This window comes from Penicillium expansum (assembly GCF_000769745.1).
Source record: "Penicillium expansum strain MD-8 chromosome Unknown contig56, whole genome shotgun sequence".
Taxonomy (NCBI): domain Eukaryota; kingdom Fungi; phylum Ascomycota; class Eurotiomycetes; order Eurotiales; family Aspergillaceae; genus Penicillium; species Penicillium expansum.
The window spans coordinates 31,994-48,470 of record NW_015971225.1 but is presented as its reverse complement, the minus strand read 5'-3'; the positions used below and the strand labels follow the sequence as shown (position 1 = coordinate 48,470).

The 16,477-nt window shown below is 48.5% G+C and overlaps 9 protein-coding genes across 9 annotated transcripts; 4 read left to right on the top strand and 5 right to left on the bottom strand.

The window, feature by feature from the left end:
- Nucleotides 1-53: 53 nt before the first annotated feature.
- On the bottom strand, nt 54-1,154 carry PEX2_021120 (uncharacterized protein; the record flags this gene model as incomplete). Its single annotated transcript, XM_016739387.1, has 3 exons — nt 54-480; nt 561-860; nt 916-1,154. 3 exons carry the CDS (start codon nt 1,152-1,154, stop codon nt 54-56), a joined length of 966 nt encoding a protein of 321 aa, XP_016601520.1.
- Nucleotides 1,155-1,385: 231 nt separating this feature from the next.
- Nucleotides 1,386-1,790, bottom strand: PEX2_021110 (uncharacterized protein; the record flags this gene model as incomplete). The annotated part of the gene is made up of 1 exon (XM_016739386.1): nt 1,386-1,790. The coding sequence occupies one exon, from the start codon at nt 1,788-1,790 to the stop codon at nt 1,386-1,388; it is 405 nt and encodes a 134-aa protein (XP_016601519.1).
- Nucleotides 1,791-2,219: 429 nt separating this feature from the next.
- Nucleotides 2,220-3,563, top strand: PEX2_021100 (FAD-dependent oxidoreductase; the record flags this gene model as incomplete). Its single annotated transcript, XM_016739385.1, has 3 exons — nt 2,220-2,372; nt 2,586-2,971; nt 3,095-3,563. 3 exons carry the CDS (start codon nt 2,220-2,222, stop codon nt 3,561-3,563), a joined length of 1,008 nt encoding a protein of 335 aa, XP_016601518.1.
- Nucleotides 3,564-3,930: 367 nt separating this feature from the next.
- PEX2_021090 (metallophosphoesterase family protein) lies at nt 3,931-5,703 on the bottom strand (the record flags this gene model as incomplete). Its single annotated transcript, XM_016739384.1, has 3 exons — nt 3,931-4,195; nt 4,255-5,633; nt 5,689-5,703. 3 exons carry the CDS (start codon nt 5,701-5,703, stop codon nt 3,931-3,933), a joined length of 1,659 nt encoding a protein of 552 aa, XP_016601517.1.
- A 400-nt stretch (nt 5,704-6,103) lies between these two features.
- On the bottom strand, nt 6,104-7,124 carry PEX2_021080 (putative Phosphoserine phosphatase; the record flags this gene model as incomplete). Its single annotated transcript, XM_016739383.1, has 6 exons — nt 6,104-6,234; nt 6,298-6,446; nt 6,505-6,807; nt 6,870-6,946; nt 6,995-7,008; nt 7,061-7,124. The coding sequence occupies 6 exons, from the start codon at nt 7,122-7,124 to the stop codon at nt 6,104-6,106; spliced, it is 738 nt and encodes a 245-aa protein (XP_016601516.1).
- Nucleotides 7,125-7,346: 222 nt separating this feature from the next.
- On the top strand, nt 7,347-8,824 carry PEX2_021070 (tRNA (adenine-N(1)-)-methyltransferase; the record flags this gene model as incomplete). Its single annotated transcript, XM_016739382.1, has 4 exons — nt 7,347-7,449; nt 7,502-7,648; nt 7,711-7,781; nt 7,844-8,824. The coding sequence occupies 4 exons, from the start codon at nt 7,347-7,349 to the stop codon at nt 8,822-8,824; spliced, it is 1,302 nt and encodes a 433-aa protein (XP_016601515.1).
- A 158-nt stretch (nt 8,825-8,982) lies between these two features.
- On the bottom strand, nt 8,983-10,289 carry PEX2_021060 (acylglycerol lipase; the record flags this gene model as incomplete). Its single annotated transcript, XM_016739381.1, has 4 exons — nt 8,983-9,811; nt 9,919-9,988; nt 10,073-10,127; nt 10,224-10,289. The coding sequence occupies 4 exons, from the start codon at nt 10,287-10,289 to the stop codon at nt 8,983-8,985; spliced, it is 1,020 nt and encodes a 339-aa protein (XP_016601514.1).
- A 770-nt stretch (nt 10,290-11,059) lies between these two features.
- On the top strand, nt 11,060-11,988 carry PEX2_021050 (Arsenate resistance ArsH; the record flags this gene model as incomplete). Its single annotated transcript, XM_016739380.1, has 2 exons — nt 11,060-11,515; nt 11,587-11,988. 2 exons carry the CDS (start codon nt 11,060-11,062, stop codon nt 11,986-11,988), a joined length of 858 nt encoding a protein of 285 aa, XP_016601513.1.
- A 3,287-nt stretch (nt 11,989-15,275) lies between these two features.
- PEX2_021040 (putative mitochondrial carrier protein (Pet8)) lies at nt 15,276-16,290 on the top strand (the record flags this gene model as incomplete). The annotated part of the gene is made up of 3 exons (XM_016739379.1): nt 15,276-15,308; nt 15,361-16,188; nt 16,261-16,290. 3 exons carry the CDS (start codon nt 15,276-15,278, stop codon nt 16,288-16,290), a joined length of 891 nt encoding a protein of 296 aa, XP_016601512.1.
- Nucleotides 16,291-16,477: the final 187 nt, after the last annotated feature.

Below are 16,477 nucleotides of genomic sequence, written 5' to 3'. Positions count from 1 at the left end.
AGTGGTATCACAAAAGCAATTTCTCACGAACAACAATTCAACCCCGAGTCCATTCAGGCCTTAGCAGCCTTCTTTGGGGGCGGCGGGAAGTACATTGGCGACCCTGTCGAACTCTCCGGGCTGACTTCATTCGATTGCGACGGCGGGTACTGGGCCTGCACACGGGAGTTGTCCCGCAGCGGGAGGTCCGAGGCGGTGCTACCATTGCCGAGTCGGTTGAAGGCCAGCGTACGGGGTGCGAAGGGTGAGATATTTCCTCCAACAGCCATAGGCGGAACCCCAGGGGTGCGGGGAACCATGCCTGGTCCTCGAGGCATTGAGCCAGGGGTCATTGGGATCATTCTGGGAGACTTGATGATCTCTTCTTCGAATTCCTTCTCGATGCGACGCTCTTCTCTCTGCTCCAGGATCGCTTCCCGTTCTTCGGGGGTGATGAAGCAGGAGTGGATACTGAAGCCGAGGATAACTACATAGTACATACTGAGGGGACTGTTAGCTAACTATTTCCTTGCGGAATGGGGGCAAGCAAAGAAACGTCAGAGTGGGAAGGTCAAACTAACATGATGATGACGGTCACAGCAAAGAGCGCTTTAGCTTGCATGCAGTATTTAATATTGGACCTTTTAGAGGCGACACTGCAACTCTTTGCAATGTACCAAGGGGCTCCTGGTTGGGGATGTTTAGGGTCTGACATGTCAGACCCAGCCTGGTAGACCGCTGACACGATGTAGAGAATGATCAAGGACCCGTGGACGGCGACCGCAACAGGAGGATAAAACAGCTTCATCCAGTGGACTGGCAATTTTGTGATGAGGAAGAACGTGCTCAAGACACCGAGGACAAGATTGTAGTTGGTGATACTATTCCCAGGGTCAGCGGCTAGCTCTTGAATATTGGGTATAGTGAGGAACTTACAAAGCGGACCAAACCATGGGGGTCTTGAATGGTCTGTAGTTCGATGCTGCATACAGTGCCTCGTTCGGAGCACTGTTAAATCCATTGTCCGCCCCATCTTGCCATAACAATGTCCGGTATAGATTGTGGGAAGCGATACCCGTCAATGTCAACATTACGATGGTGATTGGAAACTCCCCGGCCATCAACCAAAGGACAAGCTTGTGGTGCTTGTGCTTTTTGGGGAACATAAACTGCATTTTGGCGGTGATTTTGCAGGATTCACAATAAAGATCGACTCTATTATTCCCAAACTGACCGTTCAGCCGAAGCGCTTATGGAAGAATTAAATCTTTGAACAATGCGATTTAACCAGACCGGCTGGCTAAGACATACAGTCTGTCGCACTTAAAGGGTCAAACGTTTCAGTGTGGTAGGGGAGGTCAAAAAAAGTAGAAGAACACAAGTCTGGGCAACCCGGAGGACGAGCGTTAGATATGAGCTCGAGACCAACGAGTGGACGAAGGCACAAGCCATCGCATGCAGGAGGGGGCACGAATCAGCATGGGAAGACCGTGCAGAGGGATTGATGTGTGTTTGGGAGGTGCATCTGGCCAATGCTTGATGGCGGCAAAGCGCCAGCGTAAGTAGCAACCCGGACTCGTCACACCAATGAGACGACGGGAATCGAGGGAAGACCGCCGGTCGTCACACGCTAGACGGTGTGATAGGATGACTGATCTGCATAGAGCCCTCATCACATTATTCCCCTCAATAGGATCACCAAACCTTGGCAATCCGAGGGAACTTGCAGCTTTTAGTGCGAAGCGCCTGGCGAAACGCTGATGTGGGGGGTGATGTGAGTCGCATCTGTGACTATGCAGTGGACTGTACATATACCCATGTTAGCCCCGGAGTCAGGAAAATGAGAAAAAAAAAGAGGTTGGTCTCTCTCGTCTGTGATAGCGATAGCCATCAATAATTCTCAGTTCGTCATATTCAACTCTTCAAGTTGTCGAGTGATGGCTTAATGAATTCCAAGGTTGTTGTACCTAGGTAGAGAGGAAGTCATGTGGTCAGCAGGGAATCCCAAACCGTGACAGACTTGGCCTCACATTCAAAGACTCCATCCACCATTTAAACTGATAATTTATCAACTAAATCCATCCAATTACACCCTTGTAGCGTGATACGTATACGTATCCTGATATACCTTGATGAAGTCGTTCCAGTTGTATCCGCTTGCTCTTCGCTCAACTATTCCACTCCGCATCATTCGACCTAGTCAACTTGGATTCCGCTCCATTTCAAGAACTACAGGCCAAATGACATCCCAAAGAGATAACTCAATTCCTCATGAGCTGCGTACAGCTGCAGAGCCCCGGCAAAATAGACTACATCCAGTGCGACTGTCGCACATCGAACAGGTCAACCCCTCCGTTCGGCTACTACAGTTCGCTCTACCCCAAGAGAATAATGTACGGCAATATTTCTTTTCTTTCCTCATCTGTTGCTTTTTTATACATGTCCATATCCCCCATAACTTTGACCCATATATGCTGCCACTCTCGGTGCTGGTTGTCCCCCTCGCGCCGTTGGATATACATGCCCCGCACGGCCAAGGGTTCCAATCACACCTAGGCATAATCTTATCACGCACTTTCAAGATGCATTACTGACGCATTATACAGGACACTAATCAACAACCATTCAGCTTCCTCCCCGGCCAATGGCTTGATGTCCATATTCCCTCCATCTCCCAAGCCGGGGGCTTCACTATCACCTCCACCCCAGCAGATGCGCAAGTGCTACCGCCACCAGAGGCTTCCAAAGACTCATTGGCTGGCGAGGCGCTAGAACCGTCTTCAGAGTCTCAAGGGCGCCCACCGTATGTGGAGCTGGCTGTACAAGACTCTCCAGGCAATCCATCGGCCGCATGGCTATGGAGACCAAAGGAAGAGATCCTAGGCAAGGAGCTAAATATCCGAGTTGGTGGAAGCTTCATCTGGCCACCCACTGGAGTCAGTATCAACGATGTGCAGAATGTGGTCTTCGTTGCGGGTGGTGTTGGCATAAAGTAAGTGATACTCCCCAAACATCATGTCCGTTATCTTCGGGGTATACAAACGCACACCAGGACAAACCAAGACTTCACTTGTTGAATTCAACCCCTCATAAGGAAATTCTAACGCGGTCTCAGTCCTCTGATATCCATGCTCTCCCACCTAAACAACAACGAACCCCACACCCCCAACCCAACAACCATCCGCTTTCTATACTCCAGCCGTCTACCGAAAAACCGGGAAACAGTATCGGCAGACGCAGTACTAGACCAGGTCCTGTTTCTTCCGCGTCTGCGCCAGATAGTCCGATCTCAAGAGATTTCGCATCGGCTTCGGATCTCGCTAGACCTTTTCCTTACGAACTTGGGCTCATCGCCTGATCTGCTCTCATCTGGGTCTCCTCCGGATATCAAAATCCACCCAAGGAAGATATCTGATCAAGATCTGCGCTCTGCGGCCGTAGGTACAGATGGTAAGTTGGATTCTCGTGGCACGGTATGCTATGTATGTGGACCGCCTGGTATGATTGATTCCATTGTGGAGAAGTTGGTTGAGATTCTAGGCGAGGGCGGGGAGCAGCGAGTTTTCTTCGAAAAATGGTGGTGAGGATGGAATCAAATTGGTAGCGATGTAAGATATTCACGGGAGATTAATTGTAGTGTTTGTTTATCGATGAATGAAAAGTCAACGTTACAGTCCAGGCCTACAAGGTCTTGAGTAGAATAAGATTGGGAGAAATGGCTTCAATATTTCAGAAAAGATAAGACTCCCCCGCAGACGCCGACCTAATGAGGCAAGGGGCAAGAAGATATATGTACAGGAAAATAAGAGAAAAGCCGCCGACAAGAACGGAAACGACAGTATGTGAGTGCAGGGGGAGTGCAGACACGCTGACATCTCGATGCATGATGGGGAAGAGGAAAATGAAAGGAGAATAGAGAGACAAAGAGAGAGAGAGAGAAGACAGACGTTGTTAGGATGCTTTGTCTGGGCCGTTGACGGTACCGCCGTCCACGATCATCATTTCGTCGATTTTAGCTTCCGTTTGACCCCATTCTAGACGCTTGTATGTTGATACACGACCGGGGCCTCTATCGAAGTCGAAGAAACGCACTCGTCGGACGAAGTCGTCGTAGCCACCGTATCCACCTAGTCCGACACCGCCGCCGTAGCACATCCACAGAGAGGGCTTCGAATTTTCGTCTTGCTCGAGCATGCAATAATCATTGACATGATCACTACAGAACAGTTAGTCTTCGGATTGACAGAAAAGAATCTTAGAAAGCATGTGACTTACTGTCCACAACTAACAAACAAAACGCCCTCTTCTTCGAGAGCGCTCTTAAAGCCAGAGTTGAACCCCGGTGCAGTGGGAGGTTCCATCCATGCACCCTTAAAGTACTTTCCTGACGTGCGATACTCGGGAAGCGGGATGTGGATGAATGCCGCGTTCATGTGGATATGGTTATATTCCTGGTGTTTCCTTCTTAGGCTTTGGGCGGTGTTCTTGAACCACCGAGTTTGGCTCGGCTTGATCCAATCGTAGCCGCGGAACTGACGCTCGTCGGGGGAGTAGGAATGTGTGTCGAGGAAATAGAGGGTCAGCGCAGAGTGTGTGCTTTTGCCCCAATCGAGGACTTCGACAACGTAGTTTCCGACCCCGTCAATGTCTTCGGGACCGGCGGCTGAAAGAGAGTAAGGGAGGTCTTCATATATGGACATGAGTTGTTCCCGGTTGAGGTCACCCTCGTCGTCGTGGTTTCCAAAGATGGCTGCGTAAGGAATCTTGCGATCGACCAAAAGCTTTACAGACTTGTAGAGAGCACTTTGTGCATCGGGGGCAGTCTCTCCGTTGACCTGGTCACCAGAGAAGACGACCATGTCGGGCTTCTCTTCGTCGAGAAGTCGTTCGACGAATTCCAAGGTTCGGGGGTCGGCTTCACACTTCTGACCAGCGACCGCTTCCGCAGGAACAGGGTCACGACAGTGGCCGAGACCGGTACTCATGTGGAGATCCGCCAACTGCATCACCTTAAATTTTCCGTTCTCGTTGATTCTGGGAACGGGTTTCTTGGGTTTGGCCTGCGGGTGCCCTCTTCGAATACTAAGACGAGTCTCCAACTGTTCCGTCCGACTATCCAAGAGAATAGGTGTATCTTTGACTTCCCAGTTGGGACGAGGATCGACAGCATCCGCTCCATAAAGAACATCGAGGTAGGTTACAGCCTTTTCGGAGTCGCTGGCATGGCGGGAGGATGAGCGCTTGAGCCAAATGCCTCCCGGTCGGGGTTCCCACGCTTCGATTTCTGTCTTTCCAACAGATTCAGACGGGGGGGTGATACGACTGATTTTCAAATCGATGACCACCTTGTCATCAGGACCCAATTCCTCCTCCTTTTTCCGCCTGAATTGAACGTAGGCACTCGAGGTCCAGCCCGAGCGCAGGTAAAGGTCCTTATCGACGCGGTACCAGGTTTCTGGGTCTAGCTTACAGCTCGAGAATGGATTGAGGGAAGAACATGTTGTGACGGTCACGTCTGTAATCACGTAGCCGGAATAATGCGACGGAAGATGGCCATGGATTGAGGAGGGAAGGACACTGAATCGATTATCGAGAATGACGATGACGAGGATAATGAATGTTGCGAATAAACCGAGCTGTACACTCGCTCGGACCTACACAAATTAGGTGTTAGCAAAAGGCTTAACAGGGTGTAAATTAGTGTCATACTAGCCGGCGAGCCATGATGAGATAGATATCACCCTGGCAAGGACTTGAAGAAAAGCGAGGCGCCCTGTCGCATGATGCCCACGAATTGCAAGTGTATAAGGCAAAGGAGAGGACCAAGTTCGGTCAACTCTAGGATATAAAGGACAAGTATAATTAGTTTGTAGGATTGAAGTTCGCATTTCACCCTCGACGCTTGGACCCTGAAGGCGGTGACTCCTGAAGGGTTGGTCTAGCCTTCTCCCGATGCTTGAGTGTTTGTTGGTGATTCATTGACTTGGCTATTCTTACTCTTTTCACTGATATTTCTCATTATCCTTGTTTGAATTTATGTGAAATTTATGCCCATCGTCAACATCCATGTCCGTCTAGATGCAAGTCTATACAGGTCGGGTTTACCTCCGTTCTACTGGCCGAGCTAAGCCTTGGCAGCCACCTCACTCGCTGACACCTTTCCACTCAATATGTCTTTGGAAGTCGAGAGGATTGTGGACCAATTCTCGAAAGTCGTGTAGGGCATTCCCCTGCGCTGGCAGTAGGTCACCAGATCTGCAACATCGTTAGTTGAGTGTCTCGGAATCCGGGTTCAAGGCGGTTCGGGCAGATTAATACCTTTGCCTTTCTTGGCGAAGAGAAGATCGGTTTCTGCGGCCGCAGACAAATCAGAAACACCGTCTCCGGCATACAGAAGAATGGGGCGCTCTCCGTCGGGCAATGCGGCATAAGGCTTGATCTCCAGGGACTTGTCATGCCCGAAGTGGCTAGTGAATGAAAGTCAGTGAGGTTGGGGGGATGGTGATCGGATTGACAGTGGCTCACCTGTCATCATGGTACTCAATCTGCCAGCCACCCTCACTGTTGATATCCTTGCCGTCTCGGCTCACGGGCTCGTTGGAAATGATAGTGAGGTGGCTAGCTGGCTTGTGACCGAGGAACTTCTCCAACAAGGCGCTGATAATGGGTCGCATGCCAGATGACAGGATGACAATGGGAACATTGTTATCCTTGGCCCAGTAGTAAAATTCCTCAAAGTACGGGTCCAGCTTCATATTCTTTAACAGGATATCGATGCACTCGTCGTATGGGGTCTTGATGCTTTCAAGCATCTCGCGGAAGGCATCCCTATAAGGAAGAAAGACTCGTTAGGGCTTGCTTGTGGAATAGACAGTGTCTCTAACACTTACCGAAAGCTCATAGTCTCGTCAAGGACCCGGTTGCCCAACACCAGGCGCTTTTCCCGGCCGAAGCCAAGGGTATCGATCTGAGTGGTATTAGTGAAGATATAGGAGAGGGTAGTGATGCGACATACCATGAAGTCATTGCCTGCGATTCTGGTCAGTATTCAAGTACCGGCACTTTGTGGGGAAGCACCTACTGTCGTCGACTGTAATAGTCCCATCAAAGTCGGTGAAGAAGATGAGCTTAGGATTAGTCGCCATGTATGGGAGGTTGTTGGAGCCCATGATCGCTATGTATATATATAGCAATAGAAACAAAGATATGTACAATCCAGAGAATGAAGAAAAGCAAGTGCCGAGATTAAAGATGTGCCCCTCGATTCGGTGACTGGGGGTGGGTCGGAGCGGTACCGCAGGCTAGTCTCGATCAGCCAGATTTTCCTTTTCTGTTTATTTCAGAGCTACTTGATATTGTTCTATATCATGTCTCGTCTGCGCCAGGCCCTACAGCGCATCTTTGGTGCGACTTCAACACCAAGCGCCTTGCGCCCTCGAACCATTGACACGAATTTCTCCATTATAAAAGGTAATTGTGTTGCAATCCCTCTTCCCAGCATCGGGGCTAATGAAATGCGCAGAGGGAGACCGAGTTATTTTACACGGCAAACAACCCTCATTGTCAAAAGCATTGAAGCGAGGTGAAAAGCTCCAGACTCCTCGTGGAGCAGTGGAACATGATAGCATCATTGGGAAACGGGTCTGGGACACGGTACAGTCTCGCAAAGGTCCATAACACCCACCTCTCGGTATTCTCTGGGCATTTCACTGATACTTTCATTATATACAGGTTTAAATCTCCGAGTCAGCCTCCCAACGTTAGAAGAATATGTCGCCCTGACCCCTCGCTTGGTCACGCCGGTATGCGCATCACTCCTACGGATCAGACCTGGAGATACATTGGACTCACGCTATCCCAGTAGATTTATCCACAGGATGCCAATTTGATTGCTTCCCTTCTCGACATTCATGTCGACACTCCCGCCGCAGGCGAAATACAACCCACATTGGAAATCCTCGAATCCGGAACAGGCCATGGATCCTTGACACTGCATCTGGCGCGTGCGATTCACGCCGCCAATACCACTCCTCCGCCTCGTCCATCGCGCTCCCAGATCAATTACCTAGAAGGCCGTATCACCAGGCCGAGTGAAAAAGAGGCGGAACAAACAGGAGAGAAACCCGCCGAGCCAATTGCGGATCCAGCACAGGAGGAATGGGATGCATGGCGAGCTCAGCGCAACGCCGTCATTCACACAGTCGACGTATCGCCGAAGTTCTCTGCGCTGGCCGAGAAAAACATCCGGGGATTCCGCCGTGGAATTTATGCGGGCAATACTGATTTCTACGTGGGCCCCGTCGAAAACTGGATTGCCCAGCAGAAGCAGCTGCGGAAGAAGACTGGCCTAGCTTCATTGACTGGGGGAAACCCTGTCGACCCATTCCTTTCGCACGTCATTCTGGACATGCCTTCCTCGAACTTGAGGATCCCACATGTTACCCCAATGTTGAAGCGTGATGGCCTCCTGGTGGTGTTTATGCCTAGTATCACACAGATTGGCGAGTGCCTGCAACTGATCCGGGACCAGCGACTGCCCCTCGTTCAAGAGAAGGTGATCGAGCTTGGCTCTGGAATCAGCGGCGGCCGCACATGGGATGTGCGTTTTGCGACGAAAAAGTCCGGCGCCGACCCAGCATCCTGGGCTACCCCTTCAGACGCCGAGGTTGCCACTCCTGTCGAGGCCGACGAGCAGTCCACCGCTTCTGATACTGCCTCTGAGGTGTCCACCACAGATGAGCCTCCCAAGGAAGGAGAATCTGTCTTGGTCTGCCGGCCCAAGGTCGGACTGCGTATCCAGGGCGGCGGCTTCGTGGCAGTCTGGCGGCGGATCGAAGACCGTTAAGTTCTCGATCTAACTGTCCCAAGCATATAAATCTTGTACTATATACCTGTATTCTATTGCATGTCTGATATAGACTGAACCATTTGTACCATATAGAGAATTGTGAGAATAATATTAACGATAGGCTTGAAAACATGTCACAACAAGAAACAATCACTTCACAGCTTCGCTTTTCCCTCGGTCTCCACCTCCTCATGAACCGCAGTGTCTACGACACCTTCACCCTCAGCACGCTCGACCTCATCCTGAACAACCGCCGCCTGCGTCTCAGGCACCTTACTCAAAATCCAAGTCTTCACATCCGCAAAGAACCTCTCCGTCGTCTCAGGCAACTCATCATGCAACTTATGATAAGCACCCTCATAAGAAGAAAATTTCACATCACCACCCTTCTCGGTCAACAGCTTAGCAAAGTCCTTCGTCGCAGGATAACTAGTAATGAGATCCCCATCACCATGCCCAAACCAAAACGGCAGCTCACTCTTCACCCAAGCCCCAGACCCAGCCGCAAACATCCCCTCCAACCACAAACCCCGGTCCAACATACCAGCCAAACCCTCAAAGGTGCCCGTATCGTGGCACAGCGTATCAGCCACGAAGTCCTTGACCACATCCTTGTTACGAGACAGCAGGTTCGCATCAAGCGGAGAATACCGCTGCTTGTGGGGGATCAACTTTGCCACGATTCGCCCCACTGAGACTAGCAGCTTTGAGGGTCGGGAAGATGGATCTATGGCGATTAGAGGGGAGTACAGAAGCACGCCGGCGAAGTTGGGCCGGCTGGATTTGTCTTTGTTGTAGGGTGACTCTGGGTGGAAGATGTAGTTGAGGACTTGGCCGCCGCCCATGCTGTGGCCCATTAGGAACAGGGGCACGTCAGGGCGGGCGGGTAGACTTTGCAAGAAGGAATGGATGTCTGAGAGGACTTGGGAGGTTGGGCCTGTGTTACCGCGATCGCGGGATTTTTTGACGCTACGGCCCCAGCCTCTGGGTTTGGATGTTAGTTGGGGATTTATAGTGAAATAGATCGGCTCCTTTGTTGGTTTTTGTATTGAAGTACCAGCATGGGGTTTGGCCTGTAGTTTATCACTTACCGCTGATCGAAAGACCTAACCTCAACACCTGCGGATACCAGTGTTGGGAACAGATCGTGGTAGGCATTGCCTAATATGGATTTGTGTCAATAATCTGTCTTATGGACGATGGGTTGTCTTGGCCTATTGCCTATAATAGACATGATAGACTCACAGTGGTCACTGAAGCCATGGATAAAGGCCAAAACAGCAAGTGGAGACCCGCTGGTCTATAGAGTAGATCGCCTTGTTAGCTTTGGGGATCAATATCTTGAGATTGGGGTCCATCTCAGATTATTCATGTGCTGTTGCAAATTCAAACATACCTTCCATGTCTTGGCGTACAGCTCAAGGCCGCCTGGGAGAGTATGCACGCTTTCTTCTGTGCTCATTTCAGCTGTTGGGTCTTGTACAAGAGCTTGAGAGGTGGTTAGAAAAGAGACGAAGTGCACGTTTTAACATGGATACGCCGGGGGGACCTCGGCAGGAATGTCAAGCCAAGATAGACACTAACGTGATTCAGATCCACCAAGTCCCAAGACTTATATTAAACCCTATTTATACAAAGTTGTATCCTAACACAATTTATTATACAGAAATAAGATGGACATAAGATGGACATAAGATAGATTGGCTAAATCCCAAGCAAGATCAAGGATATTCCATTTTCTAGAAATCAGCTAAAGTACGGAGTAGATCCGCCCCTTTATTTTGGCACATTTGCTATCCACCTTGGTCGACGGTGACAACCCCTTTCCCCCTTACTTTGGTTCATTTACGGAGTATATTGTATCAAGTCCATTATCACACTGCCCCCCAGCATCCCAAAAGATAGCACGTATGTAAGTATCTCTAGACCTCGGGAAGAACCCGAGGTTCGATTTTGGATGGGCAAGAGCCTCCAGGAATCCGCGGGTCTTCGGACCCACTTACCTAAAGTTGATTGGTTACTTACTAACTGTGTCTCGTCCAATCACGTTTCACCAGTGACATACTTCTCTTGAGGGCTACTATATCATTCCAAAACCACTGTCAATTTCTTGACCGTCTTAGTTTTTGTTACCTTTTAACATTAGGATCTATGTTATATCATATTATACTGCCCCAAGCACTTAGGCCAGCAATCTCACAATTTCTGCTGTGCCCCAAATATTCAAAAAGGATGTTTTCCGTTGTTCCTCAAGTGGTTGCAAACACCCATCAACCAGATGTCTCATATCGATCTCTGGCATTATCCCCGAGTGAAGATAGCCCAGATATTCGTCAGAAGTATCGACCATTTATCCTCGACGACAATGCAACTGAAGACTGGGTCAACAACTTAGACTTGGCCACCGCAGCGGACATGGCCGAACAGAACCTGCGTGTTACAAACGAGAGGCTGAAAGTTCTAGTACTCTATGGCAGTCTTCGCAAAAGGTCATATTCCCGACTGGTAGCATTGGAAGCTTCCCGTATCCTGTTCCGGCTCGGCTGTGACGTACGCGTCTTTGACCCCGAGGGTCTTCCTATGAAGAACGAGAGTGATACCGCCCATCCTAAAGTACAGGAGCTCCGAGAACTCAGTGTATGGAGCGATGGACATGTCTGGGTTTCACCTGAACAGCACGGCAATCTGGTGAGTGATATCTCGCAATAGTCCTCGGCATTTAGTGCATTATTTACTTACATGCTTTTCCGCAACGCTAGACCGCTGTGTTCAAAAATCAGATCGATTGGATCCCTTTGACCACCGGAAGTGTTCGTCCCACCCAAGGTCGAACGCTAGCCATTGCCCAGGTGTGCGGTGGATCCCAGTCATTCAATGCGGTCAACTCTCTGCGTATCCTGGGGCGGTGGATGCGTATGTTTACGATCCCGAATCAGTCTTCGATCCCCAAGGCATATACGCAATTCCCGAATGAAGGTCAACCGGGAGATCAGCGACTCATGCCTAGTGGCAACAGAGATCGTCTGGTGGATTGCATGGAGGAGTTTGTCAAATATACGATTCTGATGCGGCCTCATATCGGTCTTTTTGGTGACCGTTTTAGTGAACGGGAGGAGAAGAAGATAAAGGAGGCAAAGTTGAATGCTGCTGCAGTTAATTAGAAGGCATAGAATAATATAGAGAATGTTAGAGAGACAATATATTATGGTATAATTGCTCAACATATTTCGTTACTCGACCAGCAGCTCGCCGACTCTAGCTAAGGCTTACATGCTATACAGAAAATATGGGAGTTGTATCCACATAAAGATATTTGTTAGTATACTTCGGTAGACTAGTCAGACAGTGACCAATCACACGGTGCGAGTGACATGCTAGCACTGCTCTTGGTTACCATGTAAAATGGCCCGAGGGCTCTGAACGTGTTTTACCCTTGTATCTACAGGATCCTTCTTGATTCATAAACTGATCATTCTATCTACTCCGTTATATATCCTTTCCAACTCCGCACACTTTATCTTGTTTTCTCTATCGGTCTCAGCCACAGACGAAAAGGTCAAGAATGATCCCAGCAACGTAGAGTAACCCGCGTGCCTAAGATTTTTGACATGCAGCTTACCCTACTCACAGTACTATAGCAGGCTCAATTACCCGCCTCGAGCTGCTCCGGTGGTTTCAAGAGGGCAAGAGAATCGGGAGAGATTTCGTTATAGTTGACCTACGTCGCACTGATTTCGAGGTACATGCGGTCTCTCATTTGCTATATGTTTATATATCTCACAATGAATGTGCAGGGAGGCACGATCCGGGGCTCTCTGAACCTCCCAGCACAGAGCTTGCATCCTACTATTCCGACTCTATATTCTATCCTCTCACAAAATAGAATCGATAATGTGGTGTGGTATTGTGGTCAGTGTGACTTAATTTTCTTGTCAATAGTATTCTCGCCTAACATAAGAAGCAGGTTCTTCTCGAGGTCGCGGGGTGCGTGCTGCAAACTGGTTTGCAAAATATCTAGAAGAGCAAAAGGACATGAAAATCAAGAGCCTTGTGCTAGAAGGGGGTATTAAGGGATGGGTGGCGGCTGGGAGGGATTATACTCAGCTTATGGATGAGTATGATGAATCGAAATGGGGGGAATAACTCTATCATAGTAGCTAGCTTCCTTCTAAGTAGTTTGAAATGGAGTGCATCAAAATTATCGAGGTAACTCTGTAGTCGCGGGCTTACCTGTGTTGTTAGTGTTACAAGAATAGTCTACCGCTTATGCGGCCTTCTGATGTCTCTTTGAATATCTTTTTCGATATGTATGTGATGGTGGTAAAAGGCATAACCTGTACAGGTTACCTGTATATATATAATCTTTGATGGGTGATCTAAGATCATATCCTAGCTTCATTCCATCTCAACCAGCCCATATCCACCATCTGCGACTTTAGACAGTCAGATCTAAGTCCAGGCTCATCAAAATTATTCGCACATTTGTCGTTTTTGCCAAGTCGCATTCTAGTTATCGCCGATCATTCATGCACGAGTAGCGATGCCAAGAAACAGTGACATACCACATTCGGCAAGACGAAAGTCGTAGGCATAAATTCGAGGTAGCTTTTACTTAAATAATCCTCACTTCTCTCCGTACATGTATATATGTATATATGTAGGCTATTGAGAGTCGAACGATATTCGACCCCAAGATAAAGTCCACATAGAGACGTTCTTCCCCGCAGTCTCTTCTTTATGCTATACGATGTCGCTCTCTTCCAACACTTCCCCACCCCCAGATGGCGGATATGGCTGGGTATGCGTGGCTGCGTGCTTCTCTATTAATTGCTTTGCTTGGGGTGCGGTCTCTGTGTGTTGCCTCTATATCAGTCATGTCAACGGCAACTCAGCTCATATTCTCTAATAGTCATACGGCGTGTACTTGGCACACTACCTCTCGAGCAACATGTTCCCTGAAGCTACTCCCATGGACTTTGCACTGATTGGAGGTTTTAATTTCTCTATGGCGATGTTGGTGGCCCCTGTTGTTACAATCATCGCTCGCAAGTACGGCACTAAGTTACCCATGTTGCTCGGCCTGGGGCTTTTGGCATCTGGATATATCTCTGCGTCCTTTTCACAAAGAATATGGCAGCTCTATCTGTCACAGGGAGTCTTGATTGGGTTTGGAGTTGGCTTTATCTATATACCAAGTATTCCTGTTCTCTCTCAGTGGTTTGATAAAAAAAGAAGTCTTGCCAACGGGATCAGTGCGGCTGGATCAGGTATTGGTGGCTTGATTTTTTCATTTATGGATGGTTCAATTGTTCAGAAGATATCTCTTGCTTGGGCTTTGCGGTTGACAGCTATTATCAGTTGCTCAATACTGATCATTGCCATTTTACTAATCCGAACTCGCAATGAAGCTATACAGCCATCCCAGCTGGGGTTCGATCTGAAGCTCTTGCGTCGTTTAGATGTGTTTCTATTGCTATCATGGGCTTTTCTTAGTATGCTTGGCTATATTTGTCTGCTGTTTTCACTTCCAGATTATGCACGCTCCATTGGGCTCTCCGAAAACCAAGCTACAATCGTCAACGCAATCTTGAACCTGGGAACTGCTGTTGGTAGGCCACTGATTGGTATTGCCAGCGATCGTTTTGGTAGGATTGAGGTCGCTGGCCTCTTGACTTGCTTTTGTGGCATTACTTGTTTTGTCATTTGGCTTCCTTCAACATCATATGGCGTACTTGTTCTCTTCGCTTTCGTTAGCGGGGCTATTCTCGGGGTCTTTTGGGTCGTGAGTTGATCTAACCTATCCTAATTATACGTGGCCGCTGAACTTCCTGATAGACCGTGGGACCTTTATGTGTTGAAGTTGCTGGGTTGGAGCAGCTCCAATCACTCCTCTCTTTGTCTTGGTTTTTTATTGTGCTCCCTACAACATGTAAGGATTTGTATACAGACCTGAAGACCTTGGGCTAATATCAAATTATAGTCTCCGAAGTTATAGCACTCAAACTACGCTGCCTAGGGTCCTACCAACCATATCGAAATGCCCAATTGTTCTGTGGTATCTCTTATATTTGTGCTAGTGTGGCCTTGCTTTTTCTCTGGTTAGTTAAACGACGGAAAATACAAACAGGCTCTGGGAGTATATAGGCGTACGTGGTCGGAAAGAGCTGGTTTGAGTGGTTACCTACATGTATGTACCAATTAAAAGACTTGAACAGACCATTTCAATGATAGATACCAATAACAAGTATTAAACTCCTTAAATTTTCAAATTCAAAATAAATCCTCAAACCAAACAGCTCGGGCAAGCTCGGAGTCAAGAAAGTCCAAAACTCAAGTCGGGATCCGCGGACCCCGACGATTTCCGCAGAGCTATCAGTCCCTTTTATACATCCAGCGCAGAGCCACAACCATTCCTTCCAGTGATTTTACGCTAAAGATTCAAAACAAAATGACCACATTCAATGGCTTAGAAATAACAACAGTAAGCTCACCCATCTAACTCCTACCCAAAAACCCCCATCTAACCCAACCAGGCCTCAATAATCGCCGCGCTAGCCAGCGAAGGCGCCATCCATCCAATGGACACAGTAATAACACGCATGCAATCCCCAATGTACAGCAGCGTCTACAAGCACGTGAACGGCACATTCAGCCGCACCCTCTTCAGCGGGTTGTACCAAGGATTCGGACCAATCTTCGTCGCAGGAACACTTTCATCAGTGGCTTTCTTCACAGCATACGAAGCCTCAAAGACGGCATTCGATAATGCACAGTCTGCTGGATATATTCTCGGCGTCCCGCGACCGCTGATTCACATTACTAGCAGTGCTGTTGCTGAATTACTCGCTTGCGCTATCCAGAACCCGGCTGAGGTATTGAAGCAGAATGTTCAGGTTTACCAAAAGCCACTTAATGCTGAAAGAGGTCCGTCTCCGACGATGGAGATGTTGCGTCAGTTCCGGAAATATCCCTCTGGGTTGTGGGCTGGGTACGGTGCTCTAGTGGCGAGTCAATTACCGAGTATGTGTCTCACGTTTTGTTTGTATGAGACTTTCAAGGAGAATTTGCTTGAGCGATGGAAGACAGAGAAAGATGATATTAGGCAGCAGCTTGAAGCGACTGTTTTGGGTGCTGGTGCTGCGGGAGGTTGTGTATCTTGGTTCTTTGTTCCTATCCATGTGGTCAAGACGAGGATGAGGCTTGCGGTTGGTGAACAGACAGGCAGTACCCAGTCGAGTCTCAAGGGGAAAATCGGGTTACCATCCCGTGTCGGGGCATTTGATATTGCTCGAGATGTGCTCCGGAAAGAGGGGATAGCTGGGTTGTTTCGGGGATCTGCTTTAACCTGCGTGGCAGCAGTTGTGGGAGGTGGAATGTATATTGGGTTTTATGAGGGGGCTAAGTTATACTTGTGCAATTATAACACTTTATAGTTGGCACGGCTGGAGATCATTCCAGGCTAAATGTATTATAAGATATGTATAATATAATAGAATCACTCTCCTCCCATTGTCTTCTCACAGAATACCCAAACAAAAAATACCCTAGATTTATTTACTAAAGGTATAAAATGTAAAGATGCTACGAAGCACTCTTCCACCGGTATATTATAAGACGCTCATTCATCATAAAAGGTGCGTGCACTGCAGA